The sequence below is a fragment of the Heterodontus francisci genome, chromosome 17 (assembly GCF_036365525.1).
Source record: "Heterodontus francisci isolate sHetFra1 chromosome 17, sHetFra1.hap1, whole genome shotgun sequence".
In the NCBI taxonomy this organism is placed as follows: Eukaryota; Metazoa; Chordata; class Chondrichthyes; order Heterodontiformes; family Heterodontidae; genus Heterodontus; species Heterodontus francisci.
Genome location: NC_090387.1, coordinates 61,816,714 through 61,842,972, shown reverse-complemented (window position 1 = coordinate 61,842,972; position 26,259 = coordinate 61,816,714). Strand labels below are relative to the sequence as shown.

At 44.3% G+C, this 26,259-nt stretch overlaps 1 protein-coding gene across 4 annotated transcripts in view; it reads left to right on the top strand.

Moving 5' to 3' along the window:
• Positions 1 to 26,259, top strand: part of bcar1 (BCAR1 scaffold protein, Cas family member) — a 269,881-nt gene that overhangs the window by 126,846 nt on the left and 116,776 nt on the right. The window contains exon 1 of one of the 4 annotated variants that reach the window (XM_068049502.1): positions 24,471 to 24,664. The exons of 1 other annotated variant lie outside the window; for it this stretch is intronic. In XM_068049502.1, coding sequence (XP_067905603.1) covers positions 24,650 to 24,664 — 15 coding nt within the window. In that variant the 5' untranslated portion in view covers positions 24,471 to 24,649. Of the gene's footprint in view, positions 1 to 24,470; positions 24,665 to 24,802; positions 25,073 to 26,259 lie in introns of those variants that run through there. 2 more of the 4 variants (XM_068049501.1, XM_068049504.1) reach the window with 2 other exon arrangements.

Below are 26,259 nucleotides of genomic sequence, written 5' to 3'. Positions count from 1 at the left end.
GCTATGGCATTTCAGGTGCTCATCTAAATACTTCTTAAATGTCGTGAGGGTTCCTGCCTCTACCACCTCTTCAGGCAGTGCATTCCAGATTCCAACCACCCTCTGGGTGAAAAGTTTTTTCCTCAAATCCCCTCTAAACCTCCTACCCCTTACCTTAAATCTAAGACCCCTGGTTATTGACCCCTCCGCTAAGGGAAAAAGTTTCTTCCTATCTAACCTATCAATTCCCTTCATAATTTTGTATACCTCTTTTGACCCAGCGCCAGTGAAGGAATGGCGACACAGTTCCAAGTCAGAATGGTGTGTGGCTTGGAGGGGAACTTGCAAGAGGTGGTGTTCCCATGCATCTGCTGCCCTTCTCCTTCTAGGTGGTAAAGGTCGCGGGTTAGGAAGGTGCTGTCAAAGGAGCCATGGTGAGTTGCTGCAGTGTATCTTGCAGATGGTACTGCTGTCACTATGCTTTGGTAGTGAAGGGAGTGAATGCTAAAGGTGGTGGATGGGGTGCCAATCAACTGGACTGCTTTGTCCTGGATGGTGTCAAACTTCTTGAGTATTGTTTGGAGCTGCACCCATCCAGACAAGTGGTGAGTATTCCATCACACTCCTGACTTGTGCCTTGTAGATGGTGGACAGGCATTGGGGAATCAGGAGGTGAGTTACTTGCTGCAGGATTTCTGGTCTCTGACCCGCTCTTGTAGCCACAGTATTTATGAGGCTGGTCCAGTTCAATTTCTGGTCAATGGTAACCCCCAGGATGTTGACCGTGGGGAATTCAGCGATGGTAATGCCATTGAACATCAAGGGGAGATGGTTAGATTCTCTCTTGTTTGAGATGGTCATTGCCTGGCACTTGTGTGGCATGACTTTTACTTGCCACTTACCAGCCCAAGCCTGGATGTTGTCCAGGTCTTGCTGCATCTGGACATGGGCGGCTTCAGTATCTGAGGAATCATGAACGGTGCTGAACATTGTGCAATCATTAGCGAACATCCCCACTTCTGACCGTATGATGGAGGGAATGTCATAGATGAAGCAGCTAAAGATGGTTGGGCCTAGGACACTACCCTGAAGAACGCCTGCATTGATCTCCTGGAGCTGAGATGATTGACCTCCAACAACCGCAACCATCTTTCTTTGCGCTAGGTATGACTCCAGCCAGCGGAGAGTTTTCCCCTGATTCCCATTGGCTCCAGTTTTACTAGGGCTTCTTGATGCCATACTCAGTCAAATGCTGCCTTGACGTCAAGGGCAGTCACTCTCAGCTCATCTCTTGAGTTCAGCTCTTTTGTTCGTGTTTGAACCAAGGCTGTAATGAGGTCAGGAGCTGTGTGGTGCTGGCGGAGCCCAAACCATTTGTCAGTGAGCAGGATATTGCTGAGTATGTGCTGCTTGGTAGTACTGCCAACGACCCCTTCCATCACTTTGCTGATGATTGAGAGTAGACTGATAGGGCAGTAATTGGCTGGGTTAGATTTGTCCTTGTTTTTGTGTATAGGGCATATCTGGGCAATTTTTCATATTGCTGTGTAGATGCCAGTTTTGCAGCTGTACTGGAACAGCTTAGCTAGGGGCACGGCTAATTCTGGAGCACTAGCCTTCAGTGCTATTGCTGCAGTGTTGTCCGGGCCCATAGCTTTGCAGTATCCAGTGCCTTCAGCAGCTTCTTAATATCACGTGGAGTAAATCGGATTGGCTGAAGACTGGCATCTATGATACTGGGGTCCTCAGGAAAAAGCTGAGATGGATCATCCACTCAGCACTTCCGGCTAAAGATGGATGCAAATGCTTCAGCCTTGTCTTTTGCATTGATGTGCTGGGCTCCCCCATTATTGAGGATGGGGATATTTGTGGAGCCTCCTCCTCCTGTCAGTTGTTTAATTGTCCACCACCATTCATGACTGGTTGTGGCAGGACTGCAGAGCTTCGATCTGATCCATTGGTTGTGGAATCATTTAGCCATGTCTATCTCGTGCTGCTTCTGCTGTTTGGTATGCAAGTAGTCCTGTGTTGCAGCTTCACCAGGCTGACACCTCATTTTCAGGTGTGCCTGGTGCTGCTCCTGGCATGCCCTCCTGCACTCTTCATTGAACCAGGGTTGGTCCCCTGGCTCGATGCTAATGGCAAAATGGGGGATATGCCAGGCCATCAGGTTACAGATTGTGTTTGAGTACAATTTTGCTGCTGCTGATGGCCCACAGCACCTCATGGATGCCCAGTTTTGAGTTGCTAGATCTGTTCGAAATCTATCCCATTTAGCAGGATGGTAGTGCCACACAAAATGGTGGTGTGTATCCTGAATGTGCAGACAGGACTTCGTCTCCAAAAGGACTGTGCTGTGGTCGCGCCTACCAGTACTATCATGAACAGATGCATCTGCAGCAGGCAGATTGGTGAGGACGAGGTCAGGTATGTTTTTCCCTCTTGTTGGTTCCCTCACCACCTGCCACAGACCCAGCCTAGCAGTTATGTCCTTTAGGACTCAGCCAGCTCGGTCAGTAGTGGTGCTACCGAGCGACTCTTGGTGATGGACATTGAAGTTCCTCACCCAGGGTACATCTGTGCCTTTGCTATCCTTAGTGCTTCTTCCAGTTGGTGTTCAATGTGGAGAAACACTGATTCATCAGACGAGGTGAGGTGGTAGGCGGTAATCAGTGGGAGATTTCCTTGCCCGTGCTTGACCTGATGCCACGAGACTTCAAGGGGTCCGGAGTTGATGTTGAGGACTCCCAAGGCAACTCCCTCCAGACTGTATACCACTGTGCTGCCACCTCTGCTGAGTCTGTCCTGCAGGTGGGACAGGACATACCCAGGGATGGTGATGGTGGGATCAGGGACATTGTTTGCAAGGTATGATTCGTGCGTATGACTATGTCAGGCTGTTGCTTGACTAGTCTGTGGGATAGCTCTCCCAACTTTGGCACAAGCCCCCAGATGTTAGTAAGGAGGACTTTGCAGCATTGACAGGACTGGGTTTGCTGTTTTCTTTTCCAGTGCCTAGGTCGATGCTGGGTGGTCTGTCCAGTTTAATTGCTTTTCTTGCACTTTGTAGTGGTTTGATACATCTGTGTGGCTTGCTAGGTCATTTCAGAGGGCATTTAAGAGTCAACCACATTGTTGAAGATGTCAACCAAATCGTGTGCAGAGCCAGTTTAGTTAGGCCTCTTAACCATTTCTCTCTCAACTTGAGCTATTATTCAGCTGCCTCGGCCCTAAGGTCTGGAATTCCCTCCCTAAATCTCTCCACCTCTCTCTCCTCCTTTTAAGTCACACCTTAAAACCTACCTCTTTGAGCAAGCCTTTGGTCACTTGTCTTAATATCTTAATATCTCCTTATATGGCTCGGTGTCAAATTTTGTTTGATAACAGTCTTGTGAAGTGCTTTGGCATGTTTTACTACATTTAATAAACTACATAAATGCACATTGTTGCTGTTGAGCTATTAATAAAGAATTTCCTATCGGACATTAACTGTTTGTAGATGACCACAGCACCTTGCTTGAGTAATGGCAACATTTGTAACAAGCTAGACCAGAGAGCAATGTGACGTTGGTATGTGTCCCCAGGTATAAGGCAAGCTTGATGCTGGGCACATTCTCAAAGAAAGAAGGAAAACAATTATACCGTCCCATAAGGGACCGTAGCTGTTCTTTATTCTCTCTCTATGTATAATATGAGCCATCCTTTACTCTTCTCATGAGATATCTTGGGACATTTTTCGACTTAAAGATGTCACATAAAAACAAGTTGTTCTTCTGCAATGCAATAATTCTCAGTCAGTCTTTGTGTAACTCATTCTCATCCATCTGTGTTCTCTATACCTCACTCACAGTCCTCCTGGAATCTCTGTATACCTCACTCCTGTAATCTCTGGTTATGTTAAGTCTGCTATAAATTCTCTGTAATCTGAGCACAGCCAATCTGATTATTTTTGTAAATTCTGAAGAACGAGTTTGGGCAGAGGGGCTTTAGAGCATGCTGTCCACCCTCTTTCTTTACAGTACAGAATGGCATTTGCGGGGAAGAAAAAATACATTTTAAATTGGAAGGGGATAGGACCAGCAAAGGAATCTCTTGAGATTGGAAGCAGTATTTTTGTAGAAAATATGAACTGAAGAGTGTAGATTGGCAGTAGATAGCTGTATTTTCTTATCAGCTTTCTCTCTCGTACTCCGCTGGTCTTTGAGTCTATCTGGCACTATGTTCCATGGGCACTGTTAACCCTCCCCTATCTTACCCAAGCAGGCAAACTGTATATGTGGGCCCAGAGCATGGTCTGTACACCCCCTCACCCAGTTGTCCATTCTGTCCACAGTGGAAGAGCCTCTCCTTGGTTCCCCACCTTCCCTGCCCATCAACATTAGGTATCTACAATGTGAAATTCTGGACCTGATCCTATTGGACTGTACCCCAGAATGAGTGGCTACCTGAGAGGTAAAGAGGGGCAAAGAATGAGAATAAGCAGGGTGCAAAAACCTGCTGATTTGACATCTGGGTATAATTGTACTAGTTCCCACCTTGTGCATTGGTGCTGCAAATTGTAATTCTTTTTGCACTGCACACGGCTTTCAAGCTGTGCACGGCCAGTGCCTGAGGTTCTCGCTTGCAGTGGGGATCTGTTCAGAATCGTCCCCCCACCACCACAGTAGCTCCTTTCCAAGCCCTTCCTGGAGCTCAGTAATCACTTAATATTCTCGATTTATCCATGCAGAGCCCATGCACTCCTTACTGCTGAACTGCATTGATGCACAGCTCTTTAGTGTAGCCTTTCACAGAAAATTGCAGACACTAAAAGTCTGTTTCAACGATTAAACCAGTCATCCTATCTTTAGTGAAGTCTCACACCAACACCTCTTTGGCCATTTAATAAGTAGCCACAGTTGTGGCTAATTACACAGCAGATACCTGTTAAGTCAGTGGTATGTTTATACCATTCCTCTTACTGGAAATATCCAGTTAATGGGAATGAAATAGTATTGCAGTGTGGGTGTGGTTGTACTGCCAGCAAACTTGGTAGGTGAGCAGCTAAAAGTTGAGACTGAAGGTGGAATTTGTCAGCCTGCCCTCATTTTGGGAGGATTGTGCACTTCAACCCAATTATGGTGAATTTCTGCTGCATTTATTGTCAGACTTCATACTGTTCATGTGGTCCTCTGCCACTGCTATTCTTTGAATCCAGTCTCGCCTCTCAGCACTGTGAACTTATCCTCATCCATACTCAACTCTCCCTGTAGCTGATAGCTGGAAATAAATTTTAAACACTTAGATTTCAGTCTTCAGGTGACGTTATATCTGGTCTGAATTCTATTGTGTTAGGGTTGCTAAAAGGAGAAACATGCATTGTATGCTTACAATAATTGGTAGTGCAAAGAGGCTGTGGCATTTTCCGTCTCATTTATTAGTCCAGTGCTTTTTTATTTCTCCCCTTGCCCTTCCTGTCCTGAAAGTAATGATCCATACTGCCATTCAGTTTCAGATGTATCAGTGGCCCTCCAACACCTCTTTACAAGTGAGCCGAGAGTGACTGATAATGTTTGTGGGAACTGTTACTGCTGGGCCTAGTCCTGTCCTCACCCAATGCCACACTCAGCCATCACTTGCATTGGGAAAGTCCCTGATGTCTATATCTCCTGCACTTTGTGTAGCTCATAGAAGTAAATTTTCACCTTCGCTGTACCCAGCACATAGCTTCTGCATCATTACCATTGAAGACACATATTTAATCCATTATTCCAACATTCATCCCCTTTGTGCAAAGACATTCTTTGTAATATCTGTTTTAAGTTTACTTTCCATCATTTCAACTTATGTCCTATAGTCCTTTTTTTTTTTAGCTTACTTGTAATATTTACTGTTTATATATCTATCATTTAACATACCCAGTGAGGTCACACTTTAATCTTCTGTCTAGAATGCACAGCTTGAGTTTCTCTCATCTTCTTTGGAAAAATTCTTGTGGTTCTTTGCTCTCTGCATCCTCCCAGTGCATGCATGCTCATTGTGTGGTATGGTGACTAGAACTAAACACAAAACTCCAAGTCTGATTATAATTGGTGGATCATAAAGCTTTAACATAACTTCTGTAGACCTGTATTCCACTGTATTTAAATATATTCCATCTTTCTATGTGCTTTTTTAAAATTGCTTTGCTTACCCTATAGTGAGTTCAAAGCGATGAATCAATATGTACGCTCGGTCCCTTTCAAAGATACTTTTGACTAATTCATTCCTTGTATCCACATGTCACATTTTTTTTCTCCTGACATCCAATACTTTTACACCTGTCAGTAAAAGTCCATCTATTCTCACTTAATTTCTTAATCTAGAATACCAGTACCTCTTCCTGGGGGGCAGGGCAAAGATGATTGAGGGCAATGCTAGATGTGAAGAGTATATGTTCCCTCCTGATTGTTCTTCCCATTTTTCCTGGTGAAAGGCCAAGGAGAGAAAACTGGAAAGATACTTTTTTTTTAAATGTACATTTTGAATTTACTAAATGGTAGCAGACCCAGGTTTCTGCTGTTCATAGCAAAAGGGTAAGGACTTTGCAAATCATCCTTGTGGCCTAAAGATTGAAGTGGAATTGGTTTCACTTCATTTATGTGTTCAAGGAGAAAATAATTGCAGGGAAATAGGGAAAGAGTAAGGTAGTGGGACTAACTGGATTGGTCTTCGAAAGAGCTGGGACAGACTCTGGGCAGAATGGCCTCCTTCTGTGCTTCTATGATTCTGTGCTTCAATCATGAGAAGCAAACAGTTTGGCTTTAATCACTCGCATTGAATTTTATTCTTTTAGAAATTACACGCTAGGTGGGAGCATAATTTGTGTTTTGTGAAACTGCGACCTTGTTTTCATAATTGTGCACAATGACTGCTCTGGAAGGTGAAACTATTGTTTGTTCAAGAGCAGGATTTGTGAATTCGACTAGTTGCAGCTTGAAAAAATACTTTGTGCAGGCCGTGTTAAAAATGCATAGAGAGGAAAGCCTGCAGGATTGCAGGCTTCACTGTAGTAACGCAGATTTTGCATGTGACACATCAGCACAATCAGGCTCCTTGTAGCCATACCCTGTAGGTGTGCAGCAGTCTGCTGATTCAGTGCCTTTTAAGCATATATGCCAAATGTATCCCTGTTTGACACAGTGTTTTGGGGGCCTGAGCTGTGTATCTGCTTTGCATTGGTGGGCAAATATCAATGGACCGGACTTCTCTCCTCTCAATACTACTCCCTACTGAGCCCTCCTTTTCCTGGAAGTCACTGCACACTGTTGGCAGGCATGGAAGAAGAATTCCAGGTAGATTTGAGGGAGGAGAAGGAAAAGATGACAATATAAACTGGGAGAGTTGGAAGAGAAAAGAATGGGATGGAACAAAAACAAGAAATGCTGGAGTCACTCAGCAGGTCTGGCAGCATCTGTGGAAAGAGAAGCAGAGTTAACGTTTCGGGTCACTGACCCGAAACGTTAACTCTGCTTCTCTTTCCACAGATGCTGCCAGACCTGCTGAGTGACTCCAGCATTTCTTGTTTTTGTTTCAGATTTCCAGCATCCGCAGGAGTTTGCTTTTATTAAAGAATGGGATGGGATACATTGGGAGCTAAAATGGATAGTCCCTGAAAGTGGGCATGGGGATTGCAATGCGCAACTAACCCATGCCTCTTGATTGCACTGCAGGCAGCACACTAACGTTGTGCCACCTACTCATTTGAATGATCTCTACGTTCAGCCTGTTTTAACTGCACCATTCATTGACCGGATCCATCAGCAGGGGGACAATATTGTGTGAAGCTAACACCACTTAAAGCTAGCCTGCACCTCTTAAATGGGAGGTGTGTTGTGGCTGGAGCAGCTGCTGGGAGTCCTGATTGAAGAGAATCTGAACTGGGAAAAGGGGAAGAGTGGCACAACTGAGTTGAGAGTGGGCTCCAAGGTTTTTGTAGCACTGGAGGTCTTGGTGGAGGAGGTAGAAAGGAGAAGAGGTATCTTGTAGCTGCAGGTGGAAAGGAAGTCCTCCAGATACATGGTCAAAAGACATTAGGAGCAGATAGCTATGAGGCCAATGCCAGAAGTCAAGCCTTGAGGACCTGCATGCAGTGCTACAAGAAGTGCAATGACTTCACACAATTGATTAAGGTCAGTGAATGTATCTTCAGATGCCATATCCTATCAACTACACCAGTAGCTTCAGCCACTGCTCAAATTTGCAGGTGGCAGATTTCAATGAGGATGCCCTTACTGAAGGACAGGTATCTTGCACATTGTTCCTCACTGTGGTTCAGGCAGGAGAATTGCTCCCTGTCCTCCCTGGGTGGATATGGCATGCTGCTGATAGCCCTCCTCCTCCCTCTTCTGGCAGCTTGTTCTGCTCTGTGTGGCCTCTCCAAATCATGTTGTATTCCAAGCACTCATCTCTGGGAACAACTGGTTTGTGCAGAAGCCAAGAAGTCAGCAAAATGTCCTTCAGCACCCACCACACCACTTGCTGTAGACTTTTGCAACTTGAAGCAACTAAAGAAAGCACCAAACACTTGTAGGATTGTAGCAACAGCCAGAAGAAATGCATCGGCAACTAACCTGTAAAAGTGGATGATACCTGTCAATAGTGGGGGATGGGGGTGAGGCGTTCTTCCTGATGCTGAACTTGTGCTCAGCTGTGTGAGGGTAAGGGGGACTTTGGCGTGCGCATTGAGCTCCAAAATGGCTGCACTGGCATCAAAACACTGATTGTTGTCATGATCTGCCTACTCTGCATACTTGTAGCAGATGGTCACTCTGCATACGCTAATGCCTGCACCAACTAGGCATCCCGCATGATTCACTCCACAGATATGCGCACGGACTGCCGAGGCCATTTTGGAGTTCTAAGGGCACTCATAGCACCCAAAAAGCAGGTGCTAACCATCCCATTTCTCATCCGTTGTCTCTGCGACAGGATGGGAGAGTTGCCATTGGAGGCTAATGTTTGGGGGAAGTGACTAGAAATGATAGATTTTGGGATTTTCAACTGATCATGAAAACTATCAATTGTGAATATAAAAGTACTTAAAATAAATCAGAATGTGCCATTTTTAAGGTAAACACTAAAAGCTGAGCTCTCATGCACCCCCCCCCCCGCCGCCCCCCCCCCCCCCCCCACACCCTCTCGTAGAATTGACCATTAAAATTGTGGCACCAAATTTGTATTTCACTTTTAGGTTTTCTTATATTCCCCCTCCAATATAAGTCAAGAAATGTAGGCTATACTTATTGTTTAAGGAGCAAAGCCTGTTTAACTACTTGTTTTCACAAGTGAAGGGTTTATAATTAGGGGCATACTTGAGTTGTCAGCTTTTTGTGGGCTGTGTCAGCTTTCTTGAATCTGTTTATCAGCTTTTGCACACTTTTGAGGTTGACATATATGATTAAGGTTGACTTTACTGTCATTTTCCAGGATTTTCTGACTACATTTCAGACCTGCTGCTATTGCTTCTTTCAGTATGATTTTCCACTTCTATTCCAACTCCACTAAAATACTAAGTAATCTTTCAGCTTTCAGTTTTGACGAAGAATTACATTGGAAACATTTTTTCCTAAACCGATGCTGACTGACCTGCTGAGTCTTTCTATTTTTTTGTGTTAAGATTTCCAGTATTTGCTAAGTTGTTTTCTCTCTTTGTTTCAGGTAAATAGAATCAGTCTTGCTCTATTGATGCAAATGATGTAGGTGCATTAATTATTATTGCGTTCTCCACTTTTTCCTGTGATTCATTGATGGATGCACTGGTTACTGCAAAGGCTATGGGCGCTGACACCATTCCGGCAATAGTACTGAAGACTTGTGCTCCAGAATTTGCTGTGCCCCTAACCAAGCTGTTCCAGTACAGCTACAAAACTGGCATCTACCTGGCAATGTGGAAAATTGCCCAAGTATGTCCTGTACACAAAAAGCAGGACAAATCCAACCCAGCCAATTACCGCCCCTTCAATCTACTCTCGATCATCAGTAAAGTGATGGAAGGTGTCATCGACAGTGCTATCGAGCAGCATTTGCTTAGCAATAACCTGCTTAGTGATGCTCAGTTTGGGTTCTGCCAGGGCCACTCAGCTCCTGACCTCATTACAGCCTTGGTTCAAACATGGATAAAAGAGCTGAACTCAAGAGGTGAGGTGAGAGTGACTGCCCTTGACATCAAGGCAGCATTTGACCAAGTGTGGCATCAAGGAGCCCTAGCATAACTGGTGTCAATGGGAATCAGGGAGAAAACTCTCCACTGGCTCGAGTCATACCTAGTGCAAAGGAAGATGGTTGTGGTTGTTAAAGGTCAATCATCTCAGCTCCAGGACATCACTGCAGGAGTTCCTCAGGGTAGTGTCCTAGGCCCAATCATCTTCAGCTGCTTCATCTATGACCTTACTTCAATCATAAGGTCAGAAGTGGGAATGTTTGCTGATATGCACAATGTTCAGCACCATTCACAACTCCTCAGATACTGAAGCAGTCCGTGTAGAAATGCAGCAAGACCTGAACAATATCCAGGCTTGGGCTGATAGATGGCAAGTAACATTCGCGCCACACAAGTGCCAGGCAATGACCATCTCCAACAAGAGAGAATCTAACCATCTCCCCTTGACATTCAGTGGCATTACCATCGCTGAATCCCCCATTATCAACATCCTGGGAGTTACCATTGACCAGAAACTGAACTGGAGTATCCATATAAATATCATGGCTACAAGAGCCTGCAGAGGCTAGGAATCCTGCAGCGAGTAACTCACCTCCTGACCCCCCCAAAGTCTGTCCACCATTTACAAGGCACAAGTCAGGAGTGTGATGGAGTACGCTCCACTTGCCTGGATGGGTGCAGCTCCAACAACACTCGAGAAGCTCGACACCATCCAGGACAAATCAGCCCAGTTGATTAGCACCCCATCCGCAAACATTCACTGCCTCCATGGACGCACAGTGGCAGCAGTGTGTACCATCTACAAGATGCACTGTAGCAACTCATCAAGGCTCCTTCGACAACACCTTCCAAACCCGCGACCTCTACCACCTAGAAGGAATAGGACAGCAGATGCATGAGAACACCACCATCTGCAAGTTTCCCTCCAAGCCACTTCTGACTTGGATCTATATCGCATTCCTTCACTTTCGCTGGGTCAAAATCCTGGAACTCCTTTCCTAACAGCACTGTGGGTGTAACTACCCTCATGGACTGCAGCAGTTCAAAAGAAGGCGGCTCACCACCACCTTCTCAAGGGCAATTAGGGATGGGCAATAAATGCTGACCTAGCCAGTGACACCCACATACCATGAATGAATTTTTTAAAAAAGTATTCCATTTTGTGTTGCCCTGGGCTATCTCCAGCACCTGTGTTGTTTACTCTATTACCAGCCAGAGAGCTGCTACTTATTAAAAGTTTTGCTCACTGATGAGATGGGAAGTTGCGACAAAAACTTTAAAATTTCAGCAAAAGCAAAATACTGTGGATGCTGGAAATCTGAAATAAAAACAGAACGTGATAGAAATACTCAGCAGGTCTGGCAGCATCTGAGGGAAGAGACACAGCATTAATGGGCTGGATTTTCATTCCGGGGTCGGGATGATCTGGTTCTGGTTGCCACATTACAGGGAGGACATAATTGCTCTGGAGAGAATGCAGAGGATATTTACAAGAATGTTGCCAGGGCTTGAAAGTTGCAGCTATGAGGAATGATTGGATAGGCTAGGGTTGTTTTCCTTCGAACAGAGGAGGCTGAGGGGTGACTTAATAGAGGTGTACAAAATTATAAAGGGCCTAGATAGAGTAGACAGGAAGGATCTGTTTCCCCCAGCAGAGAGGTCAATTACTGGGGGGCACAGATTTAAGGTGATTGGTGGAAGGATTAGAGGGGACATGAGGAAAAGCTTTTTCACCCAGAGGGTGGTGGGTGTCTGGAATTCACTGCCAGGAATGGTGGTGGAGGCAGAAACCCTTAATTCTTTTAAAAGGTACTTGGACGTGTGCCTGAAGTGCTGTAACCGGCAAGGCTATGGACCAGGTGCTGGAAGGTGGAATTAGATTGGTCAGCAAGTTTTTTTTTCCTGGCCGGCACGGACACGAAGGGCTGAATGGCCTTCCTCTGTGCTGTAATGTTTCTATGGTTCTATGATCTAATTGTGCACCACATTTGCCCTCAGCCTAATCAGAAGTGCCAGGACCGGCTTGGAGGCAGGAAACAGGTCCAGACTGCAATGTTGAAAGGCAGACAGCAGCCGTGGCAGGGCTTGCTGTTGCCTTGCAGAATGGTGCAGGCAGCAGATCAGAGGGCCAGCAGTGTTACGGTGTGAACAAGTGGCCAAAAGTTGAACAGGAAGGCAGGTGAAGTGCTATGTTTCAGTCACACTTTTTTCGATTTCTTTGAATAATTATCGATCTCAGACAATGGCCAGACACATTGCTCCTGACAGCTGATCACTTATGTGCACTGGACCCTTCGCTTCTCCCGCTCTCCTCTTTTAAAATTCCCTTCTGGCCCTCCCCAGCCCACTAATAAAATCCTCAAAGCTTAACATGCAGATTAATGGAGGCGATCAGGTTCCCGGCTCCCCACCTCCTGCCCTATCTTTGAAAATTGCAGCGCATTCCCGAGGTGTCGGGATCCAGAGATGCCTTCCGGGAACGCAGTCTTCAATTTGCACCTGCACCCGTGCTCGCCCCTAAAGTGCTTTGAAAATCCAACCCAATGTTTCAGATTGATGCTTCTTCGAGCTGAAACGTTAACTCTGTTTCTCTCTCCCCAGATGCTGCCAGACCTGCTGAGTGTTTCCAGTGTTTTCTGCTTTTATTTAAAATCTCAGCCTCTGGGGTCAGCAAGATGATATTGCATTTATTGTGCAATGGCTTACAAAATGTACTGGCATTTTAACAAATTTCCAAATTACTTATTTCTTTGCTTTTTTTCATCTGCATCCCTTCAGAGAAAGTGGATGGCTGCCTCCAAACATAACAAAAGTGATGGTTGAGGTCAGGTTGGTAGTTGTAAGGTCTTCCACTCCAGCACACCATACCATAAGCTCGAAAGAAAGAATTGAAACAGCAGTGCAGTGGTTAGCACGGCAGCCTCACAGCTCCAGTGACCCGGGTTCGATTCTGGGTACTGCCTGTGTGGAGTTTGCAAATTCTCCCTGTGACCGTGTGGGTTTCCGCTGTGTGCTCCGGTTTCCTCCCACAGCCAAAAACCTGCAGGTTGATTGGTAAATTGGCCATTATAAATTGCCCCCAGTATAGGTAGGTGGTAGGAGAATTGAGGGAAGGTGGGGATGTGGTAGGGAATATGGGATTAATGTAGGATTAGTATAAATGGATGGTTGATGGTCGGCACAGACTCGGTGGGCCGAAGGGCCTGTTTCAGTGCTGTATCTTTCTATGACTCTAGATCGCAGGGCCAGTAACTGACAAGTGTCTGCCAGTAAAATAGAAACTAAAGCAATATGGCAAAGGTTATTACTTTCTCATCAGAAGACTAATTCTTCACTGGTCTGCACAAGGTCAATTGGTCTTGTCAGCACTTGACTTTGCACACGTGCTCAAATCAGACCTTTGCAGACATCGGACATCATGTTATGAACCAGCAGTTGCTCTTTGTTGCAGAATTTCACCAATAATCATATTCCTTAAAGCCATGAGACAGAATCTTACCTAAAAACTAATAATGTTAAGGTTTGGCTTTTCCCAGTACAATACCAGCACTCAGGCAGATTACTTCAGTTTATATTTCAACTGGATGCGATTGATCTGAATGTGTTTGAAGGATTTCCAGTCAAAGATGGCAGGACTGTGTCGTTTGTTCCATTTTAAAATTAATGCTGCTGGATCTGGTATCCTTTCTCATTGATGCTTAATGTCCTTGCACATAATAACAAAGGCATTGACATTTAGAAGAGAGTAAAAAGCCTAGCAGCAAGTAGCTCCATTTAAATGGAACTACCTCCCTTGGTTTCCTTTTTTCTTGGAAGAGCCACATGGGGCTGGATTTCAATTGTGCTGAATTTAGAGATAATGAGATGGATGATAGCACAGTGCCATACGATAGGGTTACATTTTCTCTTGACTTGTACTTGACTGTCCTTGGATTTATATATAGCTGACATGGAAATTATGAAGTGAATGTGAACTTCTGCATTCATGGTAGTTTTTTTTCTGCGGGCTAAATTCAGAAATTAGCACATCTTTAATAGTGTATTGGGAAGTAATGACAGTAATATTAGTGTGCTTTACAGTACATCTCTGTACATAGTAACGGTAGTCAATTACCTGAAACAACACTGTAAAGTGAGTGCGTTTGTGTAGGTGGATGAGGGGGTAGGCAAATCAGGCAATGGACAAATTCTCTCTCCATAGATACATACCCCCATAAATTGCTTGGAATTGGAGATTGTTGGCCCTGTCTTGCCACAAATGATCACATTCTCCATGCCAAATTATCAGAATCACATACTTCTCTTCTCCTGGATTGTTGGAGATCAGACATCCAGACCATTAAAACACCAGTGTATATCAGATTCCCAAACTAGTGCAAGGGCAAGATACATCATCAGATTCTACACCACAGGTATTTTTTCAAATCCTCTCAGCTCCATGTAACTCCCTCAGTCTGTGCTCATGCTGAGGATGTCATATTCTCTGTCAGGCAATGTTGGGTGGTATAACTGGAATGGACTTTGCACTCTTATGTGGTCATTATCATCATTGCTTCCCACCCTTGTCTCCTGAAATTGTCAACATCTTGTTGCACTAGGATTTTATGGGTATGGATATCCCTACAGTACCTTCTGATTATTCAAGTGTGGATGCTGGTAGGCTAGTCAATTGCAGGAAGCACCACAATGGAATCTGATCCTTCCTAATCCAATTAATGCACACACTTCCAGTAAGGAAGCTGGATGGAAATCAGAAGCAGGAATTCAGACTAATTTTTCTCCTGAGGCTAACTGTAGTATCATATTACCACTCAGGCTTAAATCAGTGAACACAGCACACACCAGCCATCAAATCTTGGACTTTCCTGGCCTGTGTGGCTCACTGGATGGACTTTGAGCTGCCAGGGAACCCAGTATTTGCCAGGGAGACATTTTCTTTGATCTCCCTTACATGGTGTGTTCTGAAACAATGGCCAGATTTTAGCCCCCTGCCCACCCCTCCAAGAGTGGGCTGGGATGTATAAAATGTTACCAGCAGTGGGGGAGATGGAGGGCAAGCTACCCATCCTTGGGTCAGTTGAGGCCTGTAAGTGGCTAATTAATGGCCACTTAAGAGGTCTCTTCCCGTTGTCACTGGTATTTTACCAGTGGCGGATGATCACCTCATCACCTGGGGGGCAGGGGGAGGGTGGTGGTCCCTCCTGACCGGGCACCCCATGCCCCATTGAGGGCTCCCCTAGTGGCAAATCCGCTCCCATTGGAAGACTCCACCCCCCTTGCCCTCATGATCGACTGATCATGATTTGCCCTGCCAATCCCTGACCCCACTTAGCTGCACTTCAGCCAGGCCTCCTTGATGGCTGCTGCTTCCGGGACCTACAGTTCCAGCAGTGGCCACCGCTCCCAGTGGCGCTACTGAGATTGAAGAACTGTCGGCCCTCTGATTGGCTAGCGGCTCAGAGGCAGGGCATCCTACCTTAGAGGGATGGAAGCCACGCCTGCAGGCAGTTTATTGCCTGAGGAGCATAAAATATGGTTGTGTCTTCCAGGACCGACGGAGGCGGGCTCATCCCTGACTTTCTAGCTGGTTGGCGGGGCCACCACCTCCATGTTATATCCTGGGGAGTGGCCCTGATATAAACAGGGAGGCAGCAGTGGTTGGGGGGCAGGTTTAGCAGCTGAGAAGCTTGGTAATTTATTGACTCTGTTATCCAGTCAGCGGCCAGCTAGATTGAGAGGCTTGGCTGGCTGTAGGCCTCTGCCGGGGATGGGGGGAAAGGGGCAGGGAGAGATCATTGGTGGTGGGGCGGCCGGGGGAGGGGGGGCGGGAACATCGACAACTGTCAGTAGATTGGGAGGTGGGGTACATTCGCAGGGGACCCAATTCTGGAGTCCGATTGTGGGGAGTTATCAGATTAGCTTGGGGTGGTGGGTAGGGTGGGGGAGGTGCAGGTGGGGTGCCAGGGAAAGCACTTCTGCCCTTCTGGCCCACAAGCAGTGCTGAATCTGGCTGTTCTTTCCTCCCTTCAGTATCAGATTTTCCCCGACTCTAGGAAACCCGGCCTGTAGGCACTAAATTTAAAACTGTCCTAAAATCTGAGGCACGCAGGTTCATTAAAATAGTTAAATGATAGACATGCCTCTAGTGTACAGGTTGCTTATCTGTGCCTCCCCCCACAACGTGCCTCAGTTAAAACTGGTTGGAGTTGAGGTTTCCTTTATTGAACTTTTAAACAACCGTCCCCCACCACCCCCCCCCACCCCCCAACCATTCCTCTCCCATCTGCCGTGGAGGGGCAGGGGAGGGACATACAAATCAAATGAGTTGCTTGCTGCTGTTCCCTAACTGAGAACTAGCTGTATTTGTTCAAAGCAGTCACTCACTCTAGAACAATCCATCTGGTATTTGAACCCTGAATATAAGGCTCCAAAGCTTTGTCAGTACAGTTACAAGTGGACATTCTCCTGCATATGGTACTGGTATATACCAATTTGGCAGATGGTAGAACCCTTAAGATATTTTTATCTCACATGTAGTAGCATATGAAAAGTAAAACCCATCTTGTATATAATGCATAGTTTTGCATTATGTAGAGAACCCAGCGAGTAATGTATAAGCATTTACCTTAATGCATTTGTATTTCATTATCAGCACATAATCGTTATATTAAATCACTTTGATAGTTTTTTTTTCTGTGATGGAAAAGGTGGGTTGAGGGCCCGTACTCTGAGGGTTGCAGTGTTCTAAGAATTGACCTGCAAAAGTCCTACCATGTAATATGATAGTGCCTAATTCTCCAAAACACTCTCCCAAGCCTTATAAAAGCTGAAAGTGGATCTGAAGTCAGTGGATGGGTTGTGGGAGGACATGCATGTCTTAAATTTAATTGTATGTTGTGCTTGTGAGCTCATTACCAAATAGCAAAGGTAACCCCAGAGAACCTTAGCCCCAGAGAGGAAATGCCATTCCCTCCATTATTGGGATGAGATGCATTTCTTTGGGAAAGTAGCACATTCCTGAAATGTTCACATAGCTTGTTTCCGACTGGGCAAAGGAGAAGGGAGTATGCGAGGTCTGGGAGAAAGGCCTTTATGTCTGATCCAGTAGCTAATTTGTACCGAAACTCTGGAAACAATTTCAGATTACAGTGCGACATTAATGTGTTAGGAAAGTGAACACATTTATTTCTCTTATTTTAAGCAACACACAGCTCGCTGCAAATTTTACTGCAGCCTACTGTTACCCATTAACTTTATTTCTTTCCCAGTGGATCTTTCTAAATTTGCACAAAGTGCTGTGCAGTCCAAAAATAACATACCACGAAGGTGATTGCAGATATAGTTGCCAGCACTCCACAATTGTCCTGGGGTCTCTAGGAATTAAAGGTTAATCTGATGGACACTTCTGGGCACAACCCAAGAGAAAGATCATAGGAACACTTCCGTTTACTAATCATACAAATATTGCAGATGGGGTGGGGAAAATGTCTGTTTCATTGTGTGGAGTGTTTGGAGGTCATGTGATAGAACCTTCAGGAATACGTCCAACCAGAATTAGCAACACTAGCTGGGGAATGGTTCAATACCAACTCTGCTGCTCGGACAAACCAGGCCGGCAAAAGGAAACATGAGAGAAGAACTCCTTAAAGGCAGAGTTAATGTTTCGGGTCAGTGACCCTTCTTCGGAACTGTTCCAAAGAAGGGTCACTGACCCGAAACGTTAACTCTGTTTCTCTTTCCACAGATGCCGCCAGACCTGCTGAGTATTTCCAGCATTTCTTGTTTTTATTTCACTCTTTCGTCCCCCATCACTTCCCCCAGCAACCTCCCACAGCATTGTAATTTCCTGGGAGGGGCAAAAACACAGATACAAATCCAGCACCAGTAAAGGAGAAAATACTCTGGAAACTTCCTCTCAATCCCATTAGGGTCATCCAGTCCAGTCCAGTCCAGTTTGTAGCAAGTGTCATCTATAAAGGCTCTTGCTTACCTTTTAACTGATGTGATCTCTGCATTAGTCAAGAACTGGTCCAGCTTCCTCTTGAAGGTATGCAGAAAGTCAGCATAAGTCAGAAACATATGTGGCTAAAGAATTTTATAATGCGTTTGCTGAGAAGGGTGTGCAACCGTATGGGAAAAATATATATTTTTAAAAACTTGTTATGTTGTCTATAAAGCTTCTACGCCACGGGGGAAATAATAAAGTCCTGTAAAATGGCAATTCAACCATTACTTATGGCTAAATAAAACTGTAGAACTTGAGCTTCATTTAAAAAAGAGACTTTGAGTTTTAGATTATAGGCACTGCATGCAATATGCTAAAACTGCCGGTTTGAAATGTAATCACCATAACAATAAGCTAAGTGACCTGTTCTCTTAGTTTCCTTGTTAATGTTAAGAGGAAATCTAACTGTAAACCAAGGAAGAAGAGTCTGTTTAAAAGAGTGCATTTTCCCAGGATAACCCACTGAGAGGGACATCTCCTGTTAAGACTCCCTGGGGAAAGCATTTACAACTCCCCACAACCTGAAATAATGGATGCCATATACAGTTGCCCAAGTGCAATGATAGCTCTTCAAGTTCATTCTGAGTTGAATATCTGGTTGGTAGATTAAGTAAATGAACACTACATTCCGTGGGATTGCTTGGCTTTACTAAAGTGAAGTATGGAACTGGTGATTATGATTATATAGATTGAGCAATTTGAATTACCTTTTGCGAACCAGTTCTTCGTATATTCTGCGGCAGCAATCACCGAGCGCAGTTAAGTGTCCATGGTTACTGCAGAAAGCCACAAACTGCATTTAAAAGGACATGGCCATCTGGAATTAACGGCTTGCAAACAGAACATTTCAATAGTACTGCTTGGGAAGAGATGAATCATGTGGCAGCTGCTGTATACTGGCAGTGCATCATTAGGGCTCTCTGAAACCAGTGTCATTGAGAAGACCACAGTGGACCAGAGAGCCAAAGATTCCTTGGAGCTCGCCCTCCTGCTATAACTTTGATGGAAACCCCAGAGAACCAGCCTTCTGCAGCAATTGCGGGGAGATCACTGCTAGCCCTTTAGAAAGTCCAGGGCCTGGCAGTCCATCATCATAATGTTAATAGTTCAAGATGTGAAGCAGCTCAGTATCGCCCTTGCCCGACTCTCTCTGGTTTATTTTTGGATTAGATTAGAGATACAGCACTGAAACAGGCCCTTCGGCCCACCGAGTCTGTGCCGACCATCAACCACCCATTTATACTAATCCTACACTAATCCCATATTCTTACCAAACATCCCCACCTGTCCCTATATTTCCCTACCACCTACCTATACTAGTGACAATTTATAATGGCCAATTTACCTATCAACCTGCAAGTCTTTGGCTTGTGGGAGGAAACCGGAGCACCCGGAGAAAACCCACGCAGACACAGGGAGAACTTGCAAACTCCACACAGGCAGTACCCAGAATCGAACCCGGGTCCCTGGAGCTGTGAGGCTGCAGTGCTAACCACTGCGCCACTGTGCCGCCGTTTATGTTTTAGAAAGGGGTGTAACATTTTCGCTAAATATCTGGAGCATGGTTTTGACCCCTCTAATTAAAAAGATATATTATGTAATTGTAGAGGCTTAAGTAGAGGCTGGTGAGATTGATACCAGAGCTTAAAGGAGTGAACAATGATGAGTTGTTGTGTACCCTGGGACTTTTCTCTCTCAACAATAGTTTTTAAAAATATGAAGAAGTTTGGTAAGTTGGAAACAGGAATGATTTTCTGCTGTATGCAGAATTCCTGAACCATGGGGCATTAATTCAAGATAAGAAAACTAATGTAAATAATCAATGTGTGGAATAAACTGAGAGTCCATGTGGTCAAACAAATGCTAAGGCTTTTCAAAAAGGAAATAAGACAAATTTCTGGCATCTGAAATAATACATGATCATTAAATTTGATATATGCTATTATAGATCTGTTTTATGAATGAGCACATTGGATGGACTAATGATCTTCCCTTGTCTGAAATGCATTACTGTGTTTTTATTGATGTTTTAAAAATCCACTATATAAAACAATACAAGACTTCATGAGATCTGTGACCTCGATTGTAACTGAACTTGGTTATAAAGATCCCTGGGGTACTGCTGCCTCTCCCCATTTTATTGAGTAATGTCAAGTTTGATTTTAGTGCTCAATTTAATTTGCGGGGGTGGTGGGGAATGGGTTCATTTTGTTGTTTCTGTGGATGGGCATCTTCTCTTTCCATTATGAATATCTGTAAATTAAGTGGGAGTCATGGATCAGTAGTACAGTCTACTATTGTGTGGAAATTTTCAGAGCCTGTGTTTATGATCTTCTGGTAGTGCCACAGTTCCAGTTGGCTGGAGATGCTAGCTCTACTGTCCATATACCTTATAAACAAAACAAAAGAAAGACTTGCATTTTATAGCACCTCTTTGACCTCAGGACATATCAAAAGGCTTTACAGCTAATTAAGTACTTTTGAAGTGTTGCCACTGTTGTAATGTAGGAAACATGGCAACCAATTTGCACAGAGCAAGGTCCCACTTGTAATAATGACCAGATTATCTGTTTTTGATATTGCTTGAGGGATAAATATTGGCTAGGATACTGGGGACAACTTCCCTGTTCTTCATAATAGTTCCGTGAGATCTTTTACATCCACTTGAGAGGGCAGATGATCATGATCTAGACCAGGTGTCCAACATTTTTGCGTGGGGGGGGGGGGGGGCACATTACAAATTTTGTCCTACATGGCGGGCCAGTGAGAACATTTCAGAAAGATAAAGGCATTAAAAATGTATCTTACTATTAAACAAAACAACAATGTGCATTTTTGTGAAGAAGCTTCAAATGAGAAAACTAATTTATTAACTTGCGTTCTCATCATTATGTTGAACACTGAGTTAGTGACTTACTTGGCATTGTTTTTGCTTGCATAACTAGTCAATTTCTGCCTGCACACTTGATGTAGCGGTGCGGAGTATTCCGGATAGATGTCCATCTCTCAGGAATGATCTTGATCTCTCTCTCTCCCCTCTCTGTTGTTCCCCCCCCCTCTCTGTGTCTCTCCCCCCTCCCTCTCTCTCTCTCCTCTCTCCCTCTCTGTGTGTCTCTCTCTCGCTCCCTGCTCATGATTTGCTGCTGCCCGCTCATGGTTTGTCGCTCCCGGTTCACCATCCCCATTCCCTGCTCATGATTTGCCGCTCCCTGTTTATGGTTCGCTCCTTTTGGTCTAGCTGATACCTGTTTTACTAAAAGGTGGCAGGTAGAGCCCATCCAGCTCCTGCTTGCTATTTGGTTCCTATGTAGGACAGGTGGAGCTTGCGCTCCAAAAAATCGATACAATTAAATTGTTAAGGACCAACTGCAACCAATAAGAATAGCAAAAAAACTCAAGTAAAATTTTATAAGGAAGTGAGTTGGTTATACAGTAGTGGAGATGCCAATACAAGTATTTGCAAATGATGCTGATTAAGTGTGTATTTCACCCTAAACTTTACAGTTTTGAGACTGCTTATAGTGTCACCAATGGTCAACATTGTTTCTAAGTTCTAGGCTGTCGGGGCATTTTTAAATATTAGCTGGAGCAATACAGTGTAGGACTGAAGAAACAAAATCCTGACTGCGAGCTGCTGAAACCCAAGGGGATTTGAAGTCTGATGACTTGGTCTTATCAGCATTCTAACACACAGCTCTAGGTATTCCGAGGACTGTCAGTTCGCTTTCTCAGCGTCGCACAAAATTATGACAGAACGGGGTCATGTGAGCTGTCATGATGCATCTTTGATGGGTATTGTTTCTGCTGTGGTCAGGGACAGCTCGTACCATTTGTAAGAGTATACACACAGTGTCTGTATACAGGGGGGTTCAGATTAACTCCAAATCAGCAGTAAAATTAAATGCATGGTCAGCCCCAATCACTACTTAAATATTCCCATACCTCAGGATTTCCATACTTTAAGCAGTATTGTTTCTAAATATGGAATTTGAACAACAATGGGCTTCTATCCCTTAATTCTTTCCTGCCCAAATTGGCTTATAAATATGCCTGTTTTCTCTTCCACTCACTCTCAAGGGATAAGAGTTATGGAACAGTACTGGATAGGAAGCCCTCCCAACTCTGAAGGTGAATGTAGAAATAGTGGGGTCGGGTTTCCGCTCAGTTGCGCTGTTTTCTTTTGGGGTAATTGGCGTAACTGGTGCAAACGCTCGCGGAATTTTAAGCATAAATTACTTTTAGCGCAAATTGAGTTTGCGCAATCTTTTGAGCTAGTTGAAAAAAAATAGCTCTAAGAAGCCGGCTCCGCCCACTAAATTGGCCTCACCCCTGGCATGAGTTATTCGCCATTGGGAGTTTCTGCCAATTGTGCTCCTTTACTGGCTGGCGATGAGGCTCGAAAAATTGTTGGTTCTTTTAGTGCAAGGACACTAATAAAAGCTTAAAAAGCTTTTGAATTTTTTTTAAATTTATGAAAATACTCTACTGTACCCCAACATCCCGAGAAAATAATTCAGTATGTTTTTTAAAAGTCATTTTTAGTCATTCAAAATCAGGTTACTCAAATGTGGTGGATCGAAACTGATTAAAAATGCTTATTTTTTGTGATAAACCCATTTTCAACTGTATTAATCAAACTGCACCAAGTTATCATTCTTAAATATACATCAAGGAATAGTTTATAAAGCAATTTTTTCTGCTTAAATTGCATTTTAATACATTGCCTGATTGCACTTGTTTATGGCAGATTTTGAAGAATATGCAAATAAGTTTGAGTGGAAACTCCAAGAAAAAGCACTTCTCAAAATGGTGCAATTTTAGATGCAGGGATCTCCGACTGCAACCAAAGCGGAAATTCTACCCCAGTGTCAATCCACCCAAAGTCAATGTGAGAAGGACTGGATGGGAGATTAAGAAGTCAGGAAGTGGGAGATAGGATATGAGACACGGGGAGGATAAGAGGCAAGGGACGGGTTATGGTGGATATCTGATATTACAATGTTGATTGATGGCACAGAATGAAGGAGTAGAATCAGAGATGGAGCTGTGGAGTAAACTCTCACTAGGTAAAGTTCACCAAGGCTCTATTAAAGGCTCAGTTGGGAATCCATACAGACCTGAAGGACCCAGGTTCGATGCTGTTCTATGTTGAGTTAGTGGAACTCGGCTGGGGTGAAAGTAAGGACACCACTATTGAGACTTCAGTGTTCCTTGGATGGGAAGGGCAAAGTGAGCCAGATTACTCTATCCTGATCACTGCCCAGTGACACATGGTGGAAGTGCACAGTGACAGGTGAGGAAAGGGGTTCAAGCTGCGAAATCCCTCCCCTGCCAAGTCGAAAAGCTTGCTGGCACTCAATTTAGGCTTTCACATGAAAAATGGCTGCTTCTGGCACAGTTACAATGGGCCAACTAGCCTCCTGTTCTGTATAATTCTTGGGTGAGATACTGAAGGATGACCAGTGTTTGTGGGAGTGCAAAGCAGCACTCAATGCCTTCAGGGGAGGAGAGAAGAAAACTGGTAAAAGGAAAGAAACTGGATAATTGAGTCACTGCAGTGGTATAAGCAGTGAGGCAGACAGAAAGGAGCAGTGGAAGAGAAAGAGAAATCTCTTCTGTCCTCCCAATGGATAAAGCTACATACATGGTCATCCTTCAGTACCTCAGCCAAGAGTCAGAATCATACAGAATGGAAGGAGGCCATTCGGCCCATCATACCTCATCTCAGCAGCCATTTTTCATGTGTAATCTAAAAGGGGAGCCCAAGCTATGCAGGCCAGGAAAATTAACCAGTGTCCCTATGATATGGAGGTTTTTTAAAAAATAAAGCTAGGTTCCTGCTTCTGGCCATTGCCCAGTGGCCTTTGTTAGAAAGTGTGAATATTGGGTAAAATAATGTTAGGCTCAGTTGTGATGTCATTAGGGTGGAGTAACTTTCTGGCACTGCCACGGCACATGTATGGAGAATGGTCACTTGGATAGTAGATTAAATGCATTTAGCTATAACCTAAGTGAAATAAAAATGGGACACTGCCTCATTAAATTTCATACTGTACAGTCTCCTTAAATCCTATTTGTTAGGTCATAAAACAGGAGGACGCTGTCTCCTTAAAGAGTGTACTCTTTTTTTCCTTTGTGCAGTGTGTTTGTTTTACACAGCGCCATTCAGTGGCAGAGCCCTCTTACAATAGTGTTTAAAGTGGAAGCTCATTTACATGAAAAGGCTGACTGTGACCAATCGTAATGCAGCCAGGGACCTTGGGAGTCTGTCTGAATCCATGGAAAGTATAAGATTACCTAACGAGTATTCCCTCCCAGTCAGTGTGCTCGCAAGGCAGCTCCCAGTACCTCATACCACACAAGTGAGGTCACACTACTGGATGATGTATTAAACTTAAAACACACTACAGGAGAGCAGTAAAGGAGCTTTATGTTCAGGGGCTGGGGACCTGGAGTGGTTTTCACATCACGGAACAAAAAAATCAATGATGAACTACTTGGTAAGTGTGTGCTGCGTATGTGGCCTCAGTGCTTATTAAATGCTGATGCAGTGTCTGAAAGGGTTAGGATTGTAACCCTTTCCTGTTGTATTTCTGGGCTGTGCTGTTGTCTGAAGGAAGATCCTCACTGTGTCAGTGAACGTCTGTAGAGATTGCAGGGGCTATTTGTCCTGCTGCTATTGTAGGTCTTTATTTTTAATTACAGAGCTAAACAGAATGATTTAACTAGGGTCTTTCTGTTGTAAAGCTCAGGGCCTGATTTACAAGAGTTTGTCCTGTTCTTGCCCTACACATGTCAGTAAGGTCAACTCAGATCTGTCTGTACTAATGCAAAGTGTCCTTGTTCTAGCAACATTAATGACATTCAAAGAGAACAGTCAACATTCACTGGTAAAACAGCCTGTTAAGGTAAGTAAGTAAATGTTGAAAAGGTGGGGTTACTTAGTTCTTGAAATCAGAGGCAATACATTTTCAAGCCTCTCTGTTTCGCTACGAAGTGTATTCCAACGAGTAGATGTAACAGAGAATGGTATCTGACAGTTGCTTTAGTGCACGGCCCCCACAGGCATGTGTGATGAACTACTCATTTTGTTGCAATATCATGCCTAGGTGAACCAGCTTAGAAAGAACAGTTTTATGTAAGTTGTTTGCTTTTTTGGGCGGGGGTGGCAGGGACAAGAAAGAAGGGTTCCAAACCTTGGCAGATCTGTGTGAAGGTAGTCACATATAACCGCAGGGGAAGGCTGTGGGAGCTAGTGTGCGTGTCAGTGTGATGGTGTGAGTTTTGTGCCTGGAGGGTGTGAAATCACAGCTCATCCCTAGCTGACGAATCACAAAAGGTAGGTGTCGGACTACAGTCAAGGTGAGCTGACTAGAATGGGTGTAATTTAAGCCTCTGTGTGTGTGCTACACATACCTGACTTTTTTCCGCTTTACAATTCCTGGTACAAGTTACCAGAAATGTACATTTAATACGGGGGAGCTTGCCTCCATAAAGAGCGTTAATATAACAATGTAAAATGGGTTTTTTTACCAGGCGTGTATGCTTCTTATATAAAAGCAAAATACTGCGGATGCTGGAAATCTGAAATAAAACAAGAAATGCTGGAAATACTCAGCAGGTCTGGCAGCATCTGTGGAGAGAGAAGCAGAGTTAACTTTTCGGGTCAGTGACCCTTCTTCGGAACTTCTGAAGAAGGGTCACTGACCCGAAACGTTAACTCCGCTTCTGTCTCTACAGATGCTGCCAGACCTGCTGAGTATTTCCAGCATTTCTTGTGTATGCTTCTTACATTGTGCAGAAAATGCAATTTAAAAATTCCTCTCTCCACCTCCAAACATATTGACCTTTTGCTGAGGTTCCTTATAGTTCCATTGTTGTCAGTTGTCTTCTGGTATCTTGTCCAAATAGCTGTTATGTGCACTTTGAAAGTCAGTGTTGGCCTATTCAACTGTGGGGGAACCATAGCCAAGTATAAAGCTGCCCTTATCTAATATTCACTAACATCAGGAGCTGTGTTAATGATAATAAGGCTAGTGTCAGTGGCTCTACATGCCATCCTGGCTTAGATACATGAAATCAGTATATACTGGGA